The sequence below is a fragment of the Lactuca sativa genome, chromosome 2 (genome assembly GCF_002870075.4).
Source record: "Lactuca sativa cultivar Salinas chromosome 2, Lsat_Salinas_v11, whole genome shotgun sequence".
NCBI lineage: Eukaryota > Viridiplantae > Streptophyta > Magnoliopsida > Asterales > Asteraceae > Lactuca > Lactuca sativa.
Genome location: NC_056624.2, coordinates 87,971,682 through 87,993,348, shown reverse-complemented (window position 1 = coordinate 87,993,348; position 21,667 = coordinate 87,971,682). Strand labels below are relative to the sequence as shown.

At 39.7% G+C, this 21,667-nt stretch overlaps 1 protein-coding gene across 1 annotated transcript; it reads right to left on the bottom strand.

Moving 5' to 3' along the window:
- Positions 1-1,331: 1,331 nt before the first annotated feature.
- On the bottom strand, positions 1,332-8,268 carry LOC111895907 (transcription factor LHW). Its single transcript, XM_023891953.3, has 11 exons — positions 7,708-8,268; positions 6,112-6,246; positions 5,590-5,677; positions 5,458-5,499; positions 5,166-5,225; positions 4,021-4,387; positions 2,821-3,377; positions 2,266-2,379; positions 1,990-2,136; positions 1,776-1,901; positions 1,332-1,685 (listed from the first exon to the last, which is right to left on the bottom strand). Exons 1-11 carry the CDS (start codon positions 7,800-7,802, stop codon positions 1,542-1,544), a joined length of 1,875 nt encoding a protein of 624 aa, XP_023747721.1. The 5' UTR covers positions 7,803-8,268; the 3' UTR covers positions 1,332-1,541.
- Positions 8,269-21,667: the final 13,399 nt, after the last annotated feature.

Here is a 21,667-nt window from a genome sequence, read left to right as displayed (position 1 = left end):
GCATATGATAGCAATGCTTTTTTTGTTGGCAATTTTGAGCAGGAATAAGATGCACATTGATTTGTGATTCATACTTTATCACCAAATGAGTATGCATACGATGCTAAAAGAATACATATTTACCTATTTATTGAAATAAGTGCTAAAGTTGGAGACTACAAGATTTGATTAGGAAATTTTATTACAAATTTTTTTGGAAGTTAAAAATGAAATTTTATCTTTTACAGATCTATAAGTATGAGTTCACCCTTGTATAAATCTGGTGGTGGTTCTTGTTAGATCAAGGTTCCATATGTATTGTAAAAGGTTTGAAACAAAATATTAGAAGAAACCTTAATTTTTGAAACCTACCCAATTTTAACAGTTTTAATACACATAATAATATATTATTGTTTAAAAATGTAATATATATTTAATTAGTTTACACCATTTGTATGTTTGGAATAATATATTTTTTGAAACATATCCAATTTTAACAGTTTTAATAAACATAATAATAGTTTTAATAAACATAATAATATATTATTGTTTCAAAATGTGTTATATACTTAATTAGTTTACATACAACTTTTTAACTGGTTCGAACGTTGGTTGGGTCCAATTTTAAGAGTTTTAATACACATGTTTCAAAAAGATTCATTTCCACCGATGTTTGTTATACAAATTGCTTCATTTCCATGTGTTTTATTAAGGTTCTAATTAGTATGAGACGTGGCTTGACAGCAAGGTCAAACCTCAAACCATGGCGAGCCACGACGTTTTTCAAGGCAAGTATTTTATATACATTTAAAAAATAGATCACATAATTATATATTTATATCAAATATATCAAGTTTTTAGAAGTGTTATATTAACACTTAATATGAAAAATAACAAAAACTCATTTGTTTTTGGCCGGATCAGAAAATTAAATTAAATTAAAAAAAAAAAAAAAAAAAAAAAAAAAAAAAAAACCCTTGAATAAAACTCACCATATGTCCATATCGCACTAAGACACGCCTTGACACTTTATTTGGGTGTCACGCCTAACAAACTCGCCTTAAACATTTTCGTAACAGCTACACTACGTCTCGTACCATGATGCGTCTTTTAGATCCATGGTTTTTATTCCGTTTAACCGGTTTTTTGTAAAAATCGGTCGTTCCGGTCCAGAAATAGGCGAACCGCTCACTTGACCGGTTCCCGGACCGGTTTTTAAAACATAGACTCTAACAAGACTTATCAAATCATGTTAGTTAGTATATTAACTGCAGGATCATTAAGTGAGATCTAGAAAGCAGCAATGATTAGTCAGTCTAATGAGTGTTGAGTAGAAAAAACAAGGAGCAAACTATTTCAAACACACACAACCAAGCAATGAATACAATACAATACAATACATGATAATCCATCTACACATGCAGGCAGGCAGGCAATAAAGCTACACAAGATTCTACTCTATTCTATTGTCAGTCGGCTTACAAGAAAACCAGGCTGCGATGGATGTCGGTCATGGCAGAAGAATAGCTAGCTGCTCTCAACATCTCCCAGCAGCCACGATATTACTGTATGGTATTGGTGGCCACTTGCCGGAAAGATTGTTCATTCCCATTCCCACTGATGCTGCTGGACCCATTTTTTGCAGATTGGTCCAAGAGGCTAACAAGCGAGATAAATATTTCCATCCTTGACACGTCCCTGTTAGCCTGCTTACACAGATAATACTATATCATATCATTCATATCAAACTAATTTCTAGTTCAACAACATTACCAAGGTAAGCCAAGCAAGGTTACCTCTACAGTAAAGTAGGCCCATATCTTGTCATTCCGAGATTCCATCACCCCCTTCAAGATTGTCAATCCCAATCCTCTAACCACATCTGCTATCTCCAAAAACGAACCTCTTTCTTCACAAACCATCTACCACATAACCAACACATATATAGATATGATGATATATGAAAACAGAACATTATATATACACAGGCAGGCTGTCTGTATACCATACCTCCACAAGCATTTGACGAGGGGAATTCAGATCCTCCACTATAATAGGGCACACCATCGATTGTGAACCAACCTCATATGCCCATGTTGCCCCTCCTTCAAAGTTATCCCTCAGTAATACCCCACCCTGACCCTCCTTGCTTGCAATCTACAACAATTAATTACCACAAAAACTTACACTTATGGATGCCCTTGCCATCGAAAGCTTGTGTTGTGTGGTGGAAATGGAATAAAATGGTAAAACATAAAACAAGAATCCATCACCATCGTACCATACCTTGGATTTGGATTTGGATTCCCCTGTTTGTTTTAGCTTGTCTGCATGCTTTGTAACACTTTGCAAGAAAAGCATATGCTTGATGGTTCGTTCTAGCAAAGCATCGATGCTACACTGTTTATAAACACAACATAAAAAAGATTTCTATTATCTGCACCAAACCAACAACAAGTAGCTTCTGTTTTTTAACTTAATGAACTTTAGGGACAAGATTTAAGCTTATCAGCTATTTATGAATGTTCCCTTTTAACTAGGTACATAAAAAACAAGTGAGATAACAGCATCCTACTTTCATTTCTTTCTATCCGACAACAGTATTGTACTTCCAATTTTTCCCTTACTGCTTTGAAAAATCTAGTAACAGTGAAAATTGGTTTGCGTTTTGGATAGCATTGCCACAGTAAGTAAGAAATTCATTAGTCCTAACTTTTTATTTATTACTCTATTCCCAAATGTGCCCTCGTTTTCTCAAATGCTGTTGAAACATCATTTAAATGTGCCCTTCTTGTTGAACTCCAACTAGAACATAATAAGAAGCTATTTTTTTTAAATTACCTTGGCACCATTTGGGACGATTTCTCTTAATTCTTTTACACGATCTTGGATCATCTGGCGATCTTTGGGTCTGGGTCTCGGATTTTGTCCCGGTTTAAGCCTCTTACGATTGGATTTCCCAATTTCATCATCGGGCCTCTTACTCTTATTATTAGCATACTCGGTTTTTCCCAAATCTTCAGTCCAAGAAGCGATTTGTGATGAGATGATAGAAGAGTTAGTATCCCCGTTACCCAGCAAGTCTCTTTGCATCAAATTAATCCCTCCTGCTCCCATGTTAATGTTATCATCTGTAATTGGCTTTGAAGATGAGGGAACTTTGGAGACGACTGCATCTAAAAGATGGTCATTAGGTATTATCGATGAATAAATAATGCTGCTGCTATTATTGGATTCTCCTTCATATTCATAAGCCCAGCTATTTTGATTTCCATTGAAATCCATACCCACGATATCAAATAAGTCGTCCCTTGATGGAGGTTTTAAATGTTCTTCTTCCGAGGACATAGACAGAGCTTCAAATAGTTCATGTTCCAGCTTTCCATTCATCTGCTTGCCTGCAAGATCAAGTGTCTTAAATCCCAGTAGTATCGTTTCATTGTATTATGTTTGGAACTGATGTTAATGTCACAAATTTTGCAAAAAGTGGGACATCATCAAAAATATAACTAAAAAGCTTGTTTAATGTCTGTCAAAAAAATATTTAAACATGATTTATCCAGACAGACATCCTGCCCTTTCTTTGTAGTTCATGAGATTAATGGGTTATGCATTAAATCTGATCGGGTAGCTCTACATGGCTTTTTGTTTTTGACTTAATCAGGATAGAATGACTTAATAGGTGAAGCTTCATGTATTAAGACACTAAACCTTTACTTCTTTTTTCCTCTTATGTTAAATGTAAAGAATATTGTGAAATGTAACTAAGGGTAAAATGAAGGTCTGTTCAGTCTAGAAAAGAAACAAATCTTATGCATACAACATTTTATGCCTCCTCCTACAAGCTGGCTTTTGGAGTGAGTTCTACACTTGGGCTTATGGCATCATACAGGCCTAGTATCAATGACACAGCATATAACCTTCAACATTTTACAAATCTGCCCTCGTTATTTTTCCACAGTTCCATTTCCCCAAGTCTGCTGTCATTTTCTCAAAATATTTTTTTAAACCGATGGAGACAAAGTAAAATAAAGGCCTTACCAGAGAAGTGAGCATGAGGTGGAGTGTGATTAATATGAATATGATGATGATCTCCTTCTGATAAAATACGTTGCTCCATCAATCTCAATGCCGGCTGATAGTTTCCCAACAATGAGCCAAAACCAATTTCATGATCGTAGCTGGGGATCTTTTCAATTTGTTGACTTTTCAAAGTCAAACCGTTATGATGGTTATCTCCAATATGCCTGCTAAAAGAGAAACAACTATGCCCACTGCTTCCCGATGAATGAGAATGAGTAGGCGCTTCTCTTTTCATGTAGTTTTCTGACAATAATGCACCGGGAACACATCCAAGTTGACAAATTAAACCTTTCACGTCATTCACAAATCCCACATTCTCCATAATCTAAACATCAACAAAAATCATCAAATTTCACATATTTAAAGATTATTATATGTAATTTCTAAGGTTAAATGCAACAAATACCAATGTGTTTTTATTGATTTGTTTATTTATAGCATCTTACTTCCCATGACAGCATTGTACTTTGAAAAATCTACCCAATTATATTATATCAATCTCATCCACATACAAAGACTTTTAACTGCTAAAATTGGATAGATTGTTCAAAGTATAAGGTCCTAAAATGTTATAATTCCGTATATTTTACAAATTACAATACCTTAATAAGAAAACTTTGGAAGTTTAGTGCTGTAATGGAGTGAAATCAAAGCAGGATACCCTATATAAAAGTACATTGCTATTTCTTTCATTTAGCTCAAACTTAATAGCAATGTACTTTCACATACCTGTGTACAATGGCATCCTACATTATTTGTTTTACAAAAATTTTAAAAAAATGTACCGAATAATAGCAAAGTTATCCAAGTACAAAGCAACTCTCACTGCTATAATTGGGCAGAATTTCCAACTTACAATGTCCTAATAAGAAAAAAAAAATGGAAGTACAATGCTATAATCGGTAGATTCTTCAATGCACAATGCCTAAAGAAGAAAACTAATTGGTGACAGTGACACAGTGCTAGAATAGAAAGAAAAAGAAAAAGAAAGCAGGATGTTATAATAAAAAAAATGAAAGTACATTGCTATTTCCTGCATTCAGCTCTAATTATTAAGGATGCATCACTAAATAATATGACATAAAAAATAAAGATGAACTTACAGTTGATGATGAACCAAGTTGAACAACCCCATGAGGATGAACCGGAATAACTGCTATAGTCTGTTACCAAAAATACAGTACAATATTATCCTTTTTCCCAAATGATGTGAAAAAAATCTTTTGAGAAAATGACAACACACTTAAGGAAATGAAGGAATAAAATTAAGGAGGCCAAATTTGTCAAAGTTAGGAAATAATATAGAAAAGCAAAAGCCTCATTTCCCTAACCTTCTTTATAAAATTGTTCTTTCTGCATTAAGTCAAAAAGAAAAAGCACCTAAAATTACTTTACCTGAATGCCAGCCGAGAATTGTGTAAACACTTCATTTGATACCTGTCAGGCATATACACATTTGATTTGACCAAATTTCTTTCTTTTAAAGACAAGTACTAAACTTGATATTCAAAATAATGCAGTATATACCTCCGGTGGCTGGACAGCTGGCAATTGCAATTTGTTATCTGAGATAATCCACTGATGATTTCGAGTGAATGCAACCCTCCCAACCAATCTAAAAACAAATAATAAAACAAGGAAATTGCAAACTATATATATATATATATATATATATATATATATATATATATATATATATATATATATATACACACACACACTAGCTTATAACCCGTGGGAACCACGGTTATAAAATTAATTAAACTTTTATAATAAAAAATTATAATTATTAATCAACTATTTTAAATAAGTCATTTTAAATAAATTATTAATTAAGAGATATATCAAAATTTTAAAGTTATTATAACTTCAAATTTAACATATAATTAGAAAATGTAAATTTAAATTTTGAAATGAGTTGCCTAATATATCTACATGACACAAGGCATAATGTTTTAATGAGGATTTGTATTAGAGTGACACTTGGCAAAAGGAGATTAAAACTATTCATTTATTATAATAGGGATGTATATATATTTGGAGACAAACCCTTCTCCTAAAAGATTGATGTAGTTGTCCTTCATCATTTTGGTTACGAGCAAGTGGACTTTATTCCCTCCATCTCCATGTCCAACATTTGAATATATAACAGGTTCGTAATAACATTCTTCCCATATTAGAAATCTACAATAAGAAATGAGAAGTAATTAATTAGTTAATAGTTAGCAAGTAAAGAACAATTAGTATATCGCATATCACAATCATTTGAAAATTGGGCTAAATGCTAGAAATGATAATGTACTTTGATTTATTTGTGTATTATAGCATCATCATACCATTTATTTCTATTAGAGCATTGTCCTTTAAATTTATTTTTTTATTAAGACATTGCTATTATTGGGTCAATGTATAATGTTGTAAAAGAAAGAAATGAAAAAGTAGGATGCTATAATAACAAATCAATGAAAGTACCCTTGTACCGTTGTCTAGTGTCGTTGCAAGCATAGATGGAAGTAGGGGTGAGCAGAAACCGAACCAAAACCCAAAAAAACCAAAATAACCGCATAAACCGAAGCTGAATAACCGAAACTGAAACAAAAAACGATGGTGCGGTTTTTTATTTTGAAAAACCGAAAAATTGCGGTGCGGTTCCGTTTTATGTTTAATAACCACACCAAATTAACCAAAATAACCGCAAACCGCATAATTTAATATATTATTTAAATATTTATAATAATTATATTTAACTAATAAAAATAAATTAGCTAATCGAATGAATGCGCATCTTTCATTGACGAAGTGGGACTCCAAAAAATTGAATCAATTCGTTTCTCACTAATTCGTCGTTTCCTTTAGTTTTTGGTGTGTAAATGGTTTGTTAGTAAGTGTTAGACATATTGTTAATTGTTTGAATGAAATGAAATATGCACGGCTGGACTCTTTTCTCGTATGCACGGAAAATTCAATTTCGGTACAACTCCGCTTAATAAAATGCAACTTGAAAGAATAAAAATAGACCAAAATTGTGATTTATTTGCAATGAAAATCTAGAAATAAATGAAAGTCGACTACATTTTTTGTTTTGAACATGAAAAACCGCACCCTTTTAACCGAAAAACCGTACCACCTCATTTTGTGGTTAAAAACCGAAATAACCGCAAAACCGCAAAAATAACCAAAACCGCAATTTTCGGTTTTTAGCTTTAAAAAACCGCAATTTCCGTTGCGGTTGCGGTTTTATACAAAAACCACACCATGCTCACATTACAACACATGGACTCAGGAGAAGAATACAAACAAAAATAGACAATACCACTAAGATGCACCACGACAAAACAAAACAATCTAAACATATGAATCCAAGACCAAACACAGCACAGTCAAAAAGCTAAACAAGACAAACACACTCTACCCATATAGAATCAATGGCAAAACTATTACCAAATTCCACCAGACATGATTCACCAAACGAACTAGGCGATTAATTTCAATGCCCTCAAGAGTCAAAGACAACTAAAACGCTACTTGGTTAAAATAAGATAATATAATATTAGCAGAAAAAATAACCTAAAATATACAACAAAACAAAAGAGAAACTAACTTTCCCAGATTGGGAAAGAGAAAGAGCGATTAAGGGGAACTTACTTAGGGTTCTGGCAGCCGATCTTCCAGAAAATAGCATATGACCACTGGTTGACACCGCATAGGGTTTTCAATGCTTCTTTTAGTAGATAACCCATATCGAAACCAGGAGTGAGATTAAGAAGGAAGGTCTAGATAACGAGAGAAGACAAGTTGTTGATTCCGGAACTCTAACTGCCCCGGCACGACCCTCTTCCGGCCTGTTTACTTCTCAACCCACCGCTCCTTTTTCTCTCCGGATCCAAATTCCCCCCCAAAATCAATACCCATGTGATTCTAGACATGTAGAGTAGAGAGAGAGGTCAACTATTTCTTGGTTGAAACAAAAACAACAGCAGTAGAAAAGCAGTCAGAGGGGCTTTGTTACACTATTCCGCAAGCTTTGAGTTCGTAGTTTTTCACAAGTCTATCCATGGCATCAAATTATAAATGTCAATTCGTATACAGCTTTTGGGTTTTTCGATTTCGATGACTGCTGGTGGAGGGAGAGAGAGTATTGAACTGGGTATGAATGTGGTTTTTCTTTATTGTCTTGCGCATCTACTTGTCAGAATATTTTTATTTTTATTTGTGTGAGTTGGGTTGTTAAAGTGCACAGCGAATTGTTAAATCAACAATTCATATTACATCTAAATTAGCATGTTATTCATACATAGTGTTATTCATACATATTAAAATGGAAATGGACAACATCTAATAACATATCACAATATCAATTATTTTTTATTTTTTTATTTCTTTTGATGTTTCTTTTCAATATTTCAAATTTGTTTTATTTATTTATTTATATTTAAAAAATAAAAATAAAATTTTAATAAAACTTAAATTAAAAACAACATTAAAAAAATTACAACAAAACACAAAAACATTTAAAAACCTAAAAAGCAAAATAATAATAATAATAATAATAATAATAAAGATTATACGGATGAAGACGATTCATATAGTTGAGAGAAATTTATGTTTTTTTATATTTAATAATGATATAAACTGTATGTATTCATAGTGTAAATAATTTTTTTTAATAAGTGACCGTTTTAAAAAACGGTCGAAATTGTGACCATTTGAATAATTTACCGGCATTACCTCCTGCTGTCGTGATAACATATCGTAACATAACACCTAATAACGGCTAGGCGGGGCGGTGTTCCACCCGTTATGGCGTCGTTATTAGGGTGCCACCTCAGATAACGCGGAACCCGCGTTGCCCACACCTGGTTGTCTATAAGATTTAAGATTCACATAAGATTTATTTAGGAAGATATATATATATATATATATATATATATATATATATATATATATATATATATATATAGGAATGAGTTCTATGGAAAATAAATAACTAAGGCAACATCTACCGGAACCAATAATCAAATGACACGTGTCTATTTCTTTCTTCACAAGTAATGTATTGTGGAAGTTATTGTGGAAGTGATGTGTTGTCATGTTTTCATTGGTTTAAATATGTGTTGCCCTAATCATTCATTTTCCATATAACTCTTCCCTATATATATATATATATATATATATATATATATATATATATATATATATATATATATATATATATATATATATATATGAGACACATTATTTTGTGAGACATAGGGACCTATTTATGTCCTATGATCAAAAATAATCTAAGGCTGAGATCAAAACATACAATCTGATAAGAGGCGGTGGCAATTTTGAAAATTTATTAAAGTTTAGGATTAATTCGATGACACTGAGGGGTAAAATAGGAATTGTGTACTCCAATGGATGATATCTGATCAATTAACGTTTAGAAGTTTTTTCATCGTTCTTGCCCAAATTTTCTCAATCCAAATTTTCTCTCAATCTTATTCCCAGCATCTTCCAGGAAAAAATTTCATTTATCTACTTATCAAAAGGTGTAATTAGATGGAGTAATCTTGAAAAATCAGTCGATAAAAGCCTAGCTTCTTGTTCGATCGGAAGGTATCAAAAACCCTAGAAATTGCAATAATCAAAAAGATTTCAAGCTTCGGTACCACCAATTTGAAGGTCTTTTTTTCTAATCGAGCATCAATCGTGGCTTGTTCTGCTAAAATTGATTCTAATTCTAGCTCTGGTTTGTGTGATGATTCGTCAGAAGTAGATGATTCTTAATCAAAGGCTTTAGATCTAAGTTTTCATACAAAAAACTTCAACTGCTACTTCTTCTCATGATTCTTAGTTGAGGAAGGATTCTTCTCATCAGGTAATAAAAGATTCCATTGACTCATCTTTGACTGTTAACAATTTCAATGTTAATAAATCTACAATCCAAGCTATGTTATTTATGCATAAATGAAGTTATTCACAAAGTCTGTAGAGATATTCTTGGAATTTGAATTACAATTTCTTAGTTTGTTTGGTTTATCTTATTAGTTTCATACTTCTACTGTCAGTTAGGTGTTTGGTAAATTTAGTGATCACCCGCTAGGTGTTCGACATAATGCACTCTGTAATGATTTTATATTTTCTGCAAGAAAATTGTGAATGAAAATGATAGAATGTTGTAGATGCAAACATAACTTGCTTCCTAAATTGATTTTAGATGTTATTTTGTTTGAGTAATTGGATTATCTAGTAAATATTTAGTGAAATATTGTTTGATTATGTGATATTCTAAGTATTCTAGTTTGATAAGTAATATGGTACTTCTTAATTTGAATAAGATGTTACTTTGTTTGATAAGTTAGATGATCTAGTAAAAATATTAGTAAAATAGTCGTTGGTAACTTAATAATCTAGGTATTCTGATTTGTAAAGTTAGGTGTTACTTCATAAATTTGATTTAAAATGTTATTTTATTGATTAACCAAATGTTACTGCTTACTTTGATAAGTGAAAACTAAAATACATTTTGAGAATTTGTTATTCTATCCTGACATAATTAAATTCATTTCTTTATGTTTTAGTTCGATAATATTTGATTCAGATTTAGATTCTACATAATGTAGATTCTAAATCATCTATTGTAATAGGCTTTAGGAAGTTGTTAAATAATTTATTCTAATTTAGGAATTATTTTTTTGAAATTTATAGTGTATCTATGGTTAGTGTTTAATCCAGATTCACTATAGCTTGGGCTAGAAATGAACTTCTTTATTGTAGTTTCGATTAAATATTTTTGAAATTATTTACTGTAGCTAGGATTAGTGTTTGATACACATTGAAAGCTAATGAAATTTATTCCGATGTGTTCTTAATGCGACAGATGAAAATTTATTCTGGAACAGTAAGTGGAAATGTGAAATATTGACTTGGGTAAAGAAGGTTTTCTGCAAAATAAAAAACATACAAAATAGTTATACTTTGACTAATCAGATTCCAATTCCATAAGAAAGTAACCGACGAAGTAAAGGAATAGTGAAAGGTTGATAAGGATGGTCATTAAAAATGATGAGGGAATGGATCGATGCAAGAAACATACTGGAAGGACGTTGTAACACCCAAATTTTCAAAATAATTTTTCACATTTTATAAAACACATTTTTATTCATAATCGTTATAAAACACCAATGTATCACATATTCAAAACATAACATCACATCCTAATATCAAAATATAAAACTCCTCGTGTGTATAACGATCAAGCTGGCGCCTTCCCGTGATCCTCACTGGTACCTGAAACACATAACACAACACTGTAAGCATAAATGATTAGTGAGTTCCCCAAAATACCACACAAAACACATATTAGCCACACGAGGCTATAACTCCGTTTGACCCTCTGGTCAATGTGTCTCAGTGGGACCCTCTAGTCCCATAACTCTGTGGGCCCTCTGGCCCTAACTCTGTGGACCTTCCGGTCCTAACTCTGTAAACTCTGTAACATACATAGCATAAAGCACATAGAAATCACATCATGCAAGAACCTACAAATACTCTGTCTCATAACTCTAATTACCACTCTAGGTAAAGTATAGTGAGAAGACTCACCTCGGGTAACTCGGTAAGCCTCGAACTCTGAAATACTACACTAGCCTTCGCCTATTCACAAAATAGTTACTCTAATTAATACAACTTCTAAAGGCTAGGCCAACCCCCCTCTATAAATCCTCTAAGAAGGGTAAAAGACCAACTTACCCCGTTAGTGACTCATAAGTCCAACCAATGACTAAACCCTAATGGTCAACAAAGTCAATGGTCAGCATTGACCGGACTCGCCGAGTGCACTAGGGTGACTCGGCGAGTACAGGCCTGCCCTCTTTGCCCTTGGCCCTCTCTTGACTCGCTGATTCAACCCTATACTCCCCGGGTCGTCATAGGTCGCGAGTCTCGGGGCAACCTGACTCGACTCGTCGAGTCTCTTATGGACTCGGCGAGTTTCTCCCATGAAAACTCTCAAAATATCTATTGAGGCTAGATCTGCTTCACCAAACAGTAGATCCATCCTTCTAACACTCAAAAGTCACATAAAGGTGCAACCTTTACGTGCATGCAACCTATATCAAGCCTCAAATGGAGAAATAACTCTAAAAATGACAACCTAGTCTCCAATTGCTTACTTGCTTGCAAAAAGCTAGAGGGTAGTGACTCTATGGACCTCTCAAGGTTCAGATCTGATATCATCAACACAAAGGAGACCTCATACTCCCTAGATCTCATAAAAAGGGGAGATAAAAACCCTAAAATCATGGAATCTATCATATTAACACGGAATAGAAGGAAATATACCTCCAAAGGTGAACTCTCAAGATGAACAGCTCCAATCCAAGCTCCTTTCTCGCTTTAGATGGATCCTCTCTTCTTTCTCTAGCAAAATCGCCATAAAAATGAAGATTATAAGCCCATTCTTGCACTCAAACCTTTCCTCTCTCTCTCTCTCTCTGTAGGGTTTCTCTGGAACAAGGTGGCTGCAAATGACGGCCATAAGGGCCTTTAAATAAGGCACAAGCCCCGAAAATTAGGGCTTTATTTAACAGCGCGGACTCGCCGAGTCCACGCATGGAGTCGCCGAGTCCACTCATTAATCCAGGCTAGCAAATGCGCGATTCCACTCGACGAGTCCCTCTATAAAATTTAACGAAAAAACTTAGAACAAGATACCTGGGAATCTGGATGTTACAATTCTCCCCCACTAGAATCAGACTTCACCCTCGAAGTCCTGCTCGATAAACAACTCCGGATGCTGCTCCCACATCTCTGACTCCGGCTCCCAAGTCAGCTCGGACCCCTTCCGGTGCTGTCACTGGACCTGAACCAGTGACACCTCCTTGTTCCTCAGAATCTTGACCTTCTAGTCCAAGATCGCAATCGGCCTCTCAATATAATTAAGACCCGAATCCACCTGGATATCCTCTAATGGTACCACTACCGACTCGTCGGCTATGCACTTCCTCAGCTGAGACACGTGGAAGGTATCATTGTAACAGCCCGGAATTTCAGGTATTCCTTTAAATTATTTTTGGGGGCACATTTAGGAGGGGACTCGGCGAGTTGGTGCTTGACTCGCCGAGTAGGACCGCGGCCTTGGTCACAGATTCGCGACTGGACTCGACGAGTCCAATAGGGACTCGGCGAGTCGACGCTGTTCAGCTGAAACCCTAGCCGTTTTGATTCTGAATCGTATATAATGATCTTATGGCCGTCATGTCTCGTCTTTTAGCCGATTAAAGACATCTTAAGAGTCTGTGGGCATCTGGAGCAATAGTGAGGGCTAGAGGAAGCTTGAAGAGATTGTTAGACAAGGAAGGGCAAGGTGGTGATCAAAGGAATCGAGTACTGGAGGTTTGGGGACACAGGGAACACGTTTCCAGGTAATCTTCGGATCAAAATCTGTAGCTTTTATGTTGTATGCGAATTTAGGGTTTAGGAAACCCATTTAAGGGATTGTTAGATTGTAGTGATGTTATAAGTGTTTAAAAACCCTGTATTAGTATATGTGAAAGTCCAGGAAGCCCCATATCTATATATTTCGAAACCATGCGAAATGCAGGAGGCAGCGGATTGACTGCATGGCGAGGACTCGCCGAGTCCATTGGTCAGACTCGGCGAGTAGCTTGAAGACTCGCTAGGACTCGCCGAGTTGTTCTTCAGACTCGGCGAGTAGCTTGAAGATTCACTAGGACTCGCCGAGTCGTTCTTCAGACTCGGCGAGTGGAGTCAGGGTGCCTGTACTCGTCGAGTTGCCTTTGCACTCGACGAGTCTGGTCAAGATTGACCGTTGACCTGTGTGTAACTTAGTAGGGTCAGTTGTCTTGTTTGATAAGATCATTGATAAAGGTATGTGGTGATATAGGGAACCTGTGGATTAGCGGATCGTGTGCGAGTAGCTCGAAGAGTCTATAGCTTGCATATTACGAGATGAGTCTTCTCACTATACTTCACCCGGAAGGGTTTGACTGTGAGACCGGAAGGTCGTATGTGTTATATTCATGCTATGTCTAGAGAGGTAGATGCTTTATATGTGATGTGTGCTTATATGTGATGTATGCTTATACGGGCCGGAAGGCGAGACTCTATGTGATAGAAAGGACGGTATGATGTATGATTTATGTGTTATGAGTATTATGTTACATGTGTTATGTTTTATACTATCATGGGCCGGAAGGCAAAATACTATGGGCCGGAAGGCAATCTAATACGGGCCGGAAGGCGATATATATTATGGGCCGGAAGGCGATTATATTACGGGCCGGAAGGCAATGTTATGTGGACCGAAAGGTTCGGGCCGGAAGGCGTATGTGGGTAAGTCGTATACTGGGGAACTCACTAAGCATTTATGCTTACTAGTTGTGTTTATGTGTTTCAGGTACTAGTGATGACCGTGGAAAGGCGCCGGCGTGACACGTACACACTGCCACTGTTGAAGATCCTGGAGATTTATTATTTATATTTTTGAAATAAACTTGGAATAAAACCCTTTTGTCGAATAATGATGTTTTGTTTTTAATGAAAAATTTATTTGAAAATTTGAGCTGTTACAATTGGTATCAGAGCCTTGGTTTGAGGGATTCGGGTGTACTTTTGGGTGCAACTGAACTCAGACCGGGGATTTGAGGAAAAACTTTTTCTTAAAAATAATAAGGACATAACATTTTATAAAGGGTAAGGCGGTAAAAACAAGGGTGGAACAGTGTGTAGGAGCAGCCAGCGTCCGAACGGCAAAGATCCCCAGAATACCTTACGATGTTATGTTATGCACTGAATTATGAATTGTTATGCATGCTAGAAGACTAGGTATTCATGATAGGACTAAAATTGCCTGTTTTGTGATGCCTTAGTCTAGGGAGATTGCTTATATGAAATATTTGGTAGCGTGCAAGTAGATAGTGCATATTAGAGGTAGAGTACTCATTATTCGGGATTTGGGGAGGAAGATTTGGGACGAATACTGATACGGTGTGGTCGGTAGTATTGGGCCCGTACTATCGAAGGCACCGGATCAGTGGAAGACTCAAATAAGAATCCCTGGAAATCGGAGACTGGGTAGGGCGCGTATCGAGTACAATTGTACTTGGTGGAGTCTCTGATGATTTTATGTTGTATTTCAGAGACATCATGGTTATCACACGCAATGGGGCGGGTTCGAGCGGTGCGAGTGACGATGAGATTCGTCAGATTATTCAGGAAGAGGTAGCTGCGGCGGTCCGGGCTGAGATCCCGGAGATGTTTGGGTCTATTAAGACCACGCTGATGGAGGAGTTTGAGGAGCGGTACGCCGCACTTACTGAAGCTGCAGTTACTGCCGCTACCGCAGCGGTGGCTGCTGCCAGGCCGCAAGGGGGTGATTCATTACTATTCAGGGAATTCAGCAACACGAAACCCCCTGAATTTGATGGGACACAGGATCCGATTGCAGCCATGAGGTGGATCGCCGACATCGAGGGGTGCTTCTATACTTGCTCATGCCCGGAGCACTTGAGGGTACGGTTCGCCTTGAACCAGCTCCGTCTGGGAGCGAAGGATTGGTGGAAGTTCGTGACGGCGAACTTCACCCAGGCAGAGATTACGGCGGTGACATGGGAGAGGTTTACGGAGATGTTCAGGGATGAGTACGTTCATCCGGTAGAGAGGGAGCGATTGATTCAGGAGTTCTTGACCCTTAAGCAGGGTACTGATTCCGTGGCAGTGATCACACGGAAATTTCATGAGAGGGCAATGTTCTGCCCCGAGCTGGTATCTACGGAGCAGTCGCGAATGAGCCGCTATTTGGGTGTTTTGAAGAGGGAGATTCGGGAGTTTGTGTCAAACTCCACCTATCGTACTTTCACTGAGCTTCAAGCGAACGCCAGGAAGCGTGAGATCGAGTTAGAGACTCAAGCGAGGGAGGAGGCTGAGTCTCGGCAGGTGGATCGACGGCCGGCCCAGTCTCAGCCGGCAGCCAAGCGGACTAAGTTCGCTGATTCGAGGAGGGGAGGTTCGAAGGGTCGCACTTGCGCGAAGTGCGGCAAGAGTCACGAGGGGGCGTGTCGAGTTGGTGGTTGCTACAAGTGTGGCAAAGAGGGACATATTGCCAGGGATTGCCCTAAGGGGTTTATGGTTTGCTTTCACTGCAACCAGACAGGCCATCGGAAGGCCGAGTGCCCGCAACTTCGTCAGGGAGCTACACCTACTACCCGGACTACTGAGACCCGACCGGTGAAGGTCGAGGCCCCGAGGGCTCGCGGGAGAGCCTTTCAGCTGACTGCGGAGGAGGTCCGCGCTGCGCCCGATGTTGTGGCAGGTATGTCATCATTCATGTATTTAATTAAAGGTCGAAATGTTATGCTTATGTTAATGTATGTGTAGGTACTTTCCTTGTGAACTCTATGCCTGCTCTAGTATTATTTGATTCGGGTGCGAGTAGATCGTTTGTATCGTTAGCTTTTAGTCAGCACATCGGCATTAGTCGTGAGCCGTTAAGTCGGCCTTTGAGCGTTTCCATTGCGGCTGAGAGGGTGATTTGTGCTACGGAGGTTCTTCGGGGATGTGTGCTAGAGATCTTCGGGGTCGCGTTTCCGATTGATCTGATTCCTATTGCGATGGGTGATGTCTGTGTCATCGTAGGCATGGACTGGTTGAGCCGATTCAGCGCTGTCATCGACTGCGAGCGTCAGTTGGTGACTATACGAGACCCTAGTGGGGAAGTTCTTACGGTGTACGGCGAGGGTACCCGTTCGGGATCAGCTTTTTGTTCGGCCGCCAGGGCGAGGCAATGTCTACAGCAGGGATGTAACGGTTTTGTGGCGTATGTGATGGATACGCGGGAGAGTTCCGAGAGACCGAAGACATTGAAGGAGGTTCCAGTGGTGCGCGAGTTTCCAGATGTTTTTCCCGAGGATTTGCCGGGAATACCTCCTGCGAGACAAGTGGAGTTTGGTATCGATCTAGTTCCAGGGGCTGCGTCTATTGCGAAGGTGCCTTATCGTCTTGCACCTCCAGAGATGCAAGAATTGTCCTCGCAACTTCAGGAGTTGTTGGGGAAGGGGTTTATTCGGCCGAGTAGCTCGCCGTGGGGAGCACCGATTCTGTTCGTCAAAAAGAAGGATGGCTCACACCGGATGTGTATCGATTACCGGGAGCTGAACAAGGTGACAGTTAAGAATCGCTATCCGTTACCGAGGATCGATGATCTATTTGATCAGTTGCAAGGGGCATCTTGGTTTTCCAAGATTGATTTGAGATCAGGGTACCATCAGGTGAGAGTGCGGGATGAGGACGTCCAGAAGACAGCCTTTAGGACGCGGTATGGGCATTACGAGTTCGTGGTGATGCCTTTTGGGCTCACCAATGCCCCAGCAGTGTTCATGGATCTCATGAACAGGGTATGCAGGCCGATGCTGGATCGGTCTGTGATTGTATTCATCGACGACATTCTGGTGTATTCGCGGTCGAGGGAGCAGCATGAGGGACATTTGAGGGAGGTCCTTGAGGTACTGAGGTCGGAGAAGCTATATGCAAAATTCTCCAAATGTGACTTCTGGTTACGGGAGGTTCAATTTCTGGGGCACGTTGTCAATCAGGCAGGGATATTGGTCGATCCGGCCAAGGTGGAAGCGGTGATGAGATGGGAGGCACCGAAGTCACCTTCGGAGATCAGGAGTTTCCTTGGGTTGGCGGGGTACTATCGAAGGTTCATTAGGGACTTCTCCAAGATCGCGGTGCCACTTACCAAATTGACCCGAAAGGGTGTTACATTGTCATGGGGACCCGAGCAGCAGACTTCCTTCGAGACACTTCGTCAGAGACTGTGCGAAGCACCAGTATTAGCTCTTCCGGAAGGGATGGAGGACTTTGTCGTATATTGCGACGCGTCGATTTCAGGACTGGGTGCAGTGTTGATGCAGAGGGGCCATGTGATAGCCTATGCATCGAGGCAGCTGAAGCCTCACGAAGCGAGATATCCCACGCATGACTTAGAGTTGGGGGCAGTAGTGTTCGCCCTCAAAATTTGGCGTCACTACCTGTACGGGGTTCGTTGTACCATATACACGGACCATAAGAGTTTGAAGTATTTGATGGATCAACCCAACTTAAACATGCGTCAGAGGAGATGGTTAGACGTGGTTAAGGATTATGACTGTGAGATCCTATACCACCCAGGCAAGGCTAATGTGGTAGCCGATGCATTGAGTCGTAGGGCGGAGGGTACTCCATTGCGGAATGTATGTTTGAGATTGACGGTGATGACTCCGGTGTTAGATGCTATTCGTGGGGCACAGGCCGAGGTTGTGAAGTCTGGAATGCAGAAACAGGAGCGGGTCGTCGGGTTGATTTCAGATTTTGTTACGGATGGGAGGGAACTTCTGACGTTTCGGGGTCGGATCTGGGTGCCATTTGTGGGAGGTACGCGTGTTACTTTGATGGAGGAGGCACATAGATCGAAATTCTCGATCCATCCCGGTGCCACGAAAATGTATCTGGATTTGAAAAAAGAGTACTGGTGGCCTTGCATGAAGAGAGACGTTGCCTGGTTCGTTGAGAGGTGTTTGACCTGCCGTAAAGTTAAGGCCGAGCACCAGAGACCGCACGGTAAGTTGCAACCTTTGGAGATCCCCGAGTGGAAGTGGGATCAGATCACGATGGATTTCATCACCAAATTGCCGAAAACTGCCAGAGGAGTCGATGCGATATGGGTGATTGTGGATAGGTTAACAAAGAGTGCACACTTCCTTGCCATTAGTGAAAGTTCATCAGCAGAGAAGTTGGCAGAGTTGTACGTGAGAGAGATAGTATCTCGGCATGGAGTGCCGACTTCGATTGTTTCGGATCGCGATGTACGTTTCACTTCCAGGTTCTGGAAGAAATTCCATGAGGAGTTGGGTACTAAGTTGAATTTTAGTACCGCATACCATCCCCAGACCGACGGTCAGAGTGAACGGACGATTCAGACATTGGAAGACATGCTTAGAGCGTGTGTGTTAGACTTCGGGGGTAGCTGGGATGCGCACCTGCCGTTAGCTGAGTTTTCCTACAACAACAGCCATCATTCGAGCATAGGTATGCCACCTTTTGAGTTGTTGTATGGTAGGAGGTGTCGGACTCCCATTTGCTGGGGAGAAGTGGGACAGAGAGTGATGGGCAGTACAGAGATTGTACTTCAGACGACCGAGCAGATTCAGCGAGTGAGGCAGAGGTTATTGACCGCCCAGAGCCGACAGAAGAGTTATGCGGACAGACGCCGATCCGAGCTCGAATTCCAGGTCGGCGACTTCGTTCTTCTAAAGGTTTCTCCTTGGAAAGGGGTAATTCGGTTCAGGAAGAGGGGCAAATTGGGGCCCCGGTTCATAGGTCCATTTCGGGTAATTGCAAGGGTAGGTCGGGTAGCTTATCGGTTGGAGTTGCCAGCGGAGCTGAATCAGATTCACAATACCTTCCACGTGTCGCAGCTGAGGAAGTGTATAGCCGATGAGGCAGCTGTGGTTCCGTTAGAAGATATTCAGGTGGATGCGAGCCTGAATTACGCCGAGAGACCAGTAGCTATCAGGGATCGGAAGATCAAGGTTCTCCGGAACAAGGAGATACCTCTGGTGTTGGTTCAGTGGCAACATCGGAAGGGATCGGAGATGACTTGGGAGCCGGAAAGAGAAATGCGGGAGCAACATCCGGAGTTATTCGCAGAATGAGACTTCGAGGGCGAAGTCTAGTTCTAGTGGGGGAGAGTTGTAACAGCCCGGAATTTCAGGTATTCCTTTAAATTATTTTTGGGGGCACATTTAGGAGGGGACTCGGCGAGTTGGTGCTTGACTCGCCGAGTAGGACCGCGGCCTTGGTCACAGATTCGCGACTGGACTCGACGAGTCCAATAGGGACTCGGCGAGTCGACGCTGTTCAGCTGAAACCCTAGCCGTTTTGATTCTGAATCGTATATAATGATCTTATGGCCGTCATGTCTCGTCTTTTAGCCGATTAAAGACATCTTAAGAGTCTGTGGGCATCTGGAGCAATAGTGAGGGCTAGAGGAAGCTTGAAGAGATTGTTAGACAAGGAAGGGCAAGGTGGTGATCAAAGGAATCGAGTACTGGAGGTTTGGGGACACAGGGAACACGTTTCCAGGTAATCTTCGGATCAAAATCTGTAGCTTTTATGTTGTATGCGAATTTAGGGTTTAGGAAACCCATTTAAGGGATTGTTAGATTGTAGTGATGTTATAAGTGTTTAAAAACCCTGTATTAGTATATGTGAAAGTCCAGGAAGCCCCATATCTATATATTTCGAAACCATGCGAAATGCAGGAGGCAGCGGATTGACTGCATGGCGAGGACTCGCCGAGTCCATTGGTCAGACTCGGCGAATAGCTTGAAGACTCGCTAGGACTCGCCGAGTTGTTCTTCAGACTCGGCGAGTAGCTTGAAGATTCACTAGGACTCGCCGAGTCGTTCTTCAGACTCGGCGAGTGGAGTCAGGGTGCCTGTACTCGTCGAGTTGCCTTTGCACTCGACGAGTCTGGTCAAGATTGACCGTTGACCTGTGTGTAACTTAGTAGGGTCAGTTGTCTTGTTTGATAAGATCATTGATAAAGGTATGTGGTGATATAGGGAACCTGTGGATTAGCGGATCGTGTGCGAGTAGCTCGAAGAGTCTATAGCTTGCATATTACGAGATGAGTCTTCTCACTATACTTCACCCGGAAGGGTTTGACTGTGAGACCGGAAGGTCGTATGTGTTATATTCATGCTATGTCTAGAGAGGTAGATGCTTTATATGTGATGTGTGCTTATATGTGATGTATGCTTATACGGGCCGGAAGGCGAGACTCTATGTGATAGAAAGGACGGTATGATGTATGATTTATGTGTTATGAGTATTATGTTACATGTGTTATGTTTTATACTATCATGGGCCGGAAGGCAAAATACTATGGGCCGGAAGGCAATTTAATACGGGCCGGAAGGCGATATATATTATGGGCCGGAAGGCGATTATATTACGGGCCGGAAGGCAATGTTATGTGGACCGAAAGGTTCGGGCCGGAAGGCGTATGTGGGTAAGTCGTATACTGGGGAACTCACTAAGCATTTATGCTTACTAGTTGTGTTTATGTGTTTCAGGTACTAGTGATGACCGTGGAAAGGCGCCGGCGTGACACGTACACACTGCCACTGTTGAAGATCCTGGAGATTTATTATTTATATTTTTGAAATAAACTTGGAATAAAACCCTTTTGTCGAATAATGATGTTTTGTTTTTAATGAAAAATTTATTTGAAAATTTGAGCTGTTACAATCATGAATCTAGCTCAACTCCGCAAGTAGCTCCAATCGATATGCTACCCTGCCCACCCTCGCAGTAACCCTGAACGGTCCAATGTACCGGGGCCCCAACTTGCCCCTTTTTTTGAATCGGATCACTCCTTTCCAAGGAGACACTTTCAGGAGTACAAAATCTCCAACCTGAAACTCGAGCTCGGATCGACGCCTATCCGCTTAACTCTTCTGGTGACTTTGGGCCGTCAACAATCTCTGTCTCACCTGCTGTATCTGCTTTGTAGTCTGAAGCACTATCTCAGTGCTGCCCATCACTCGCT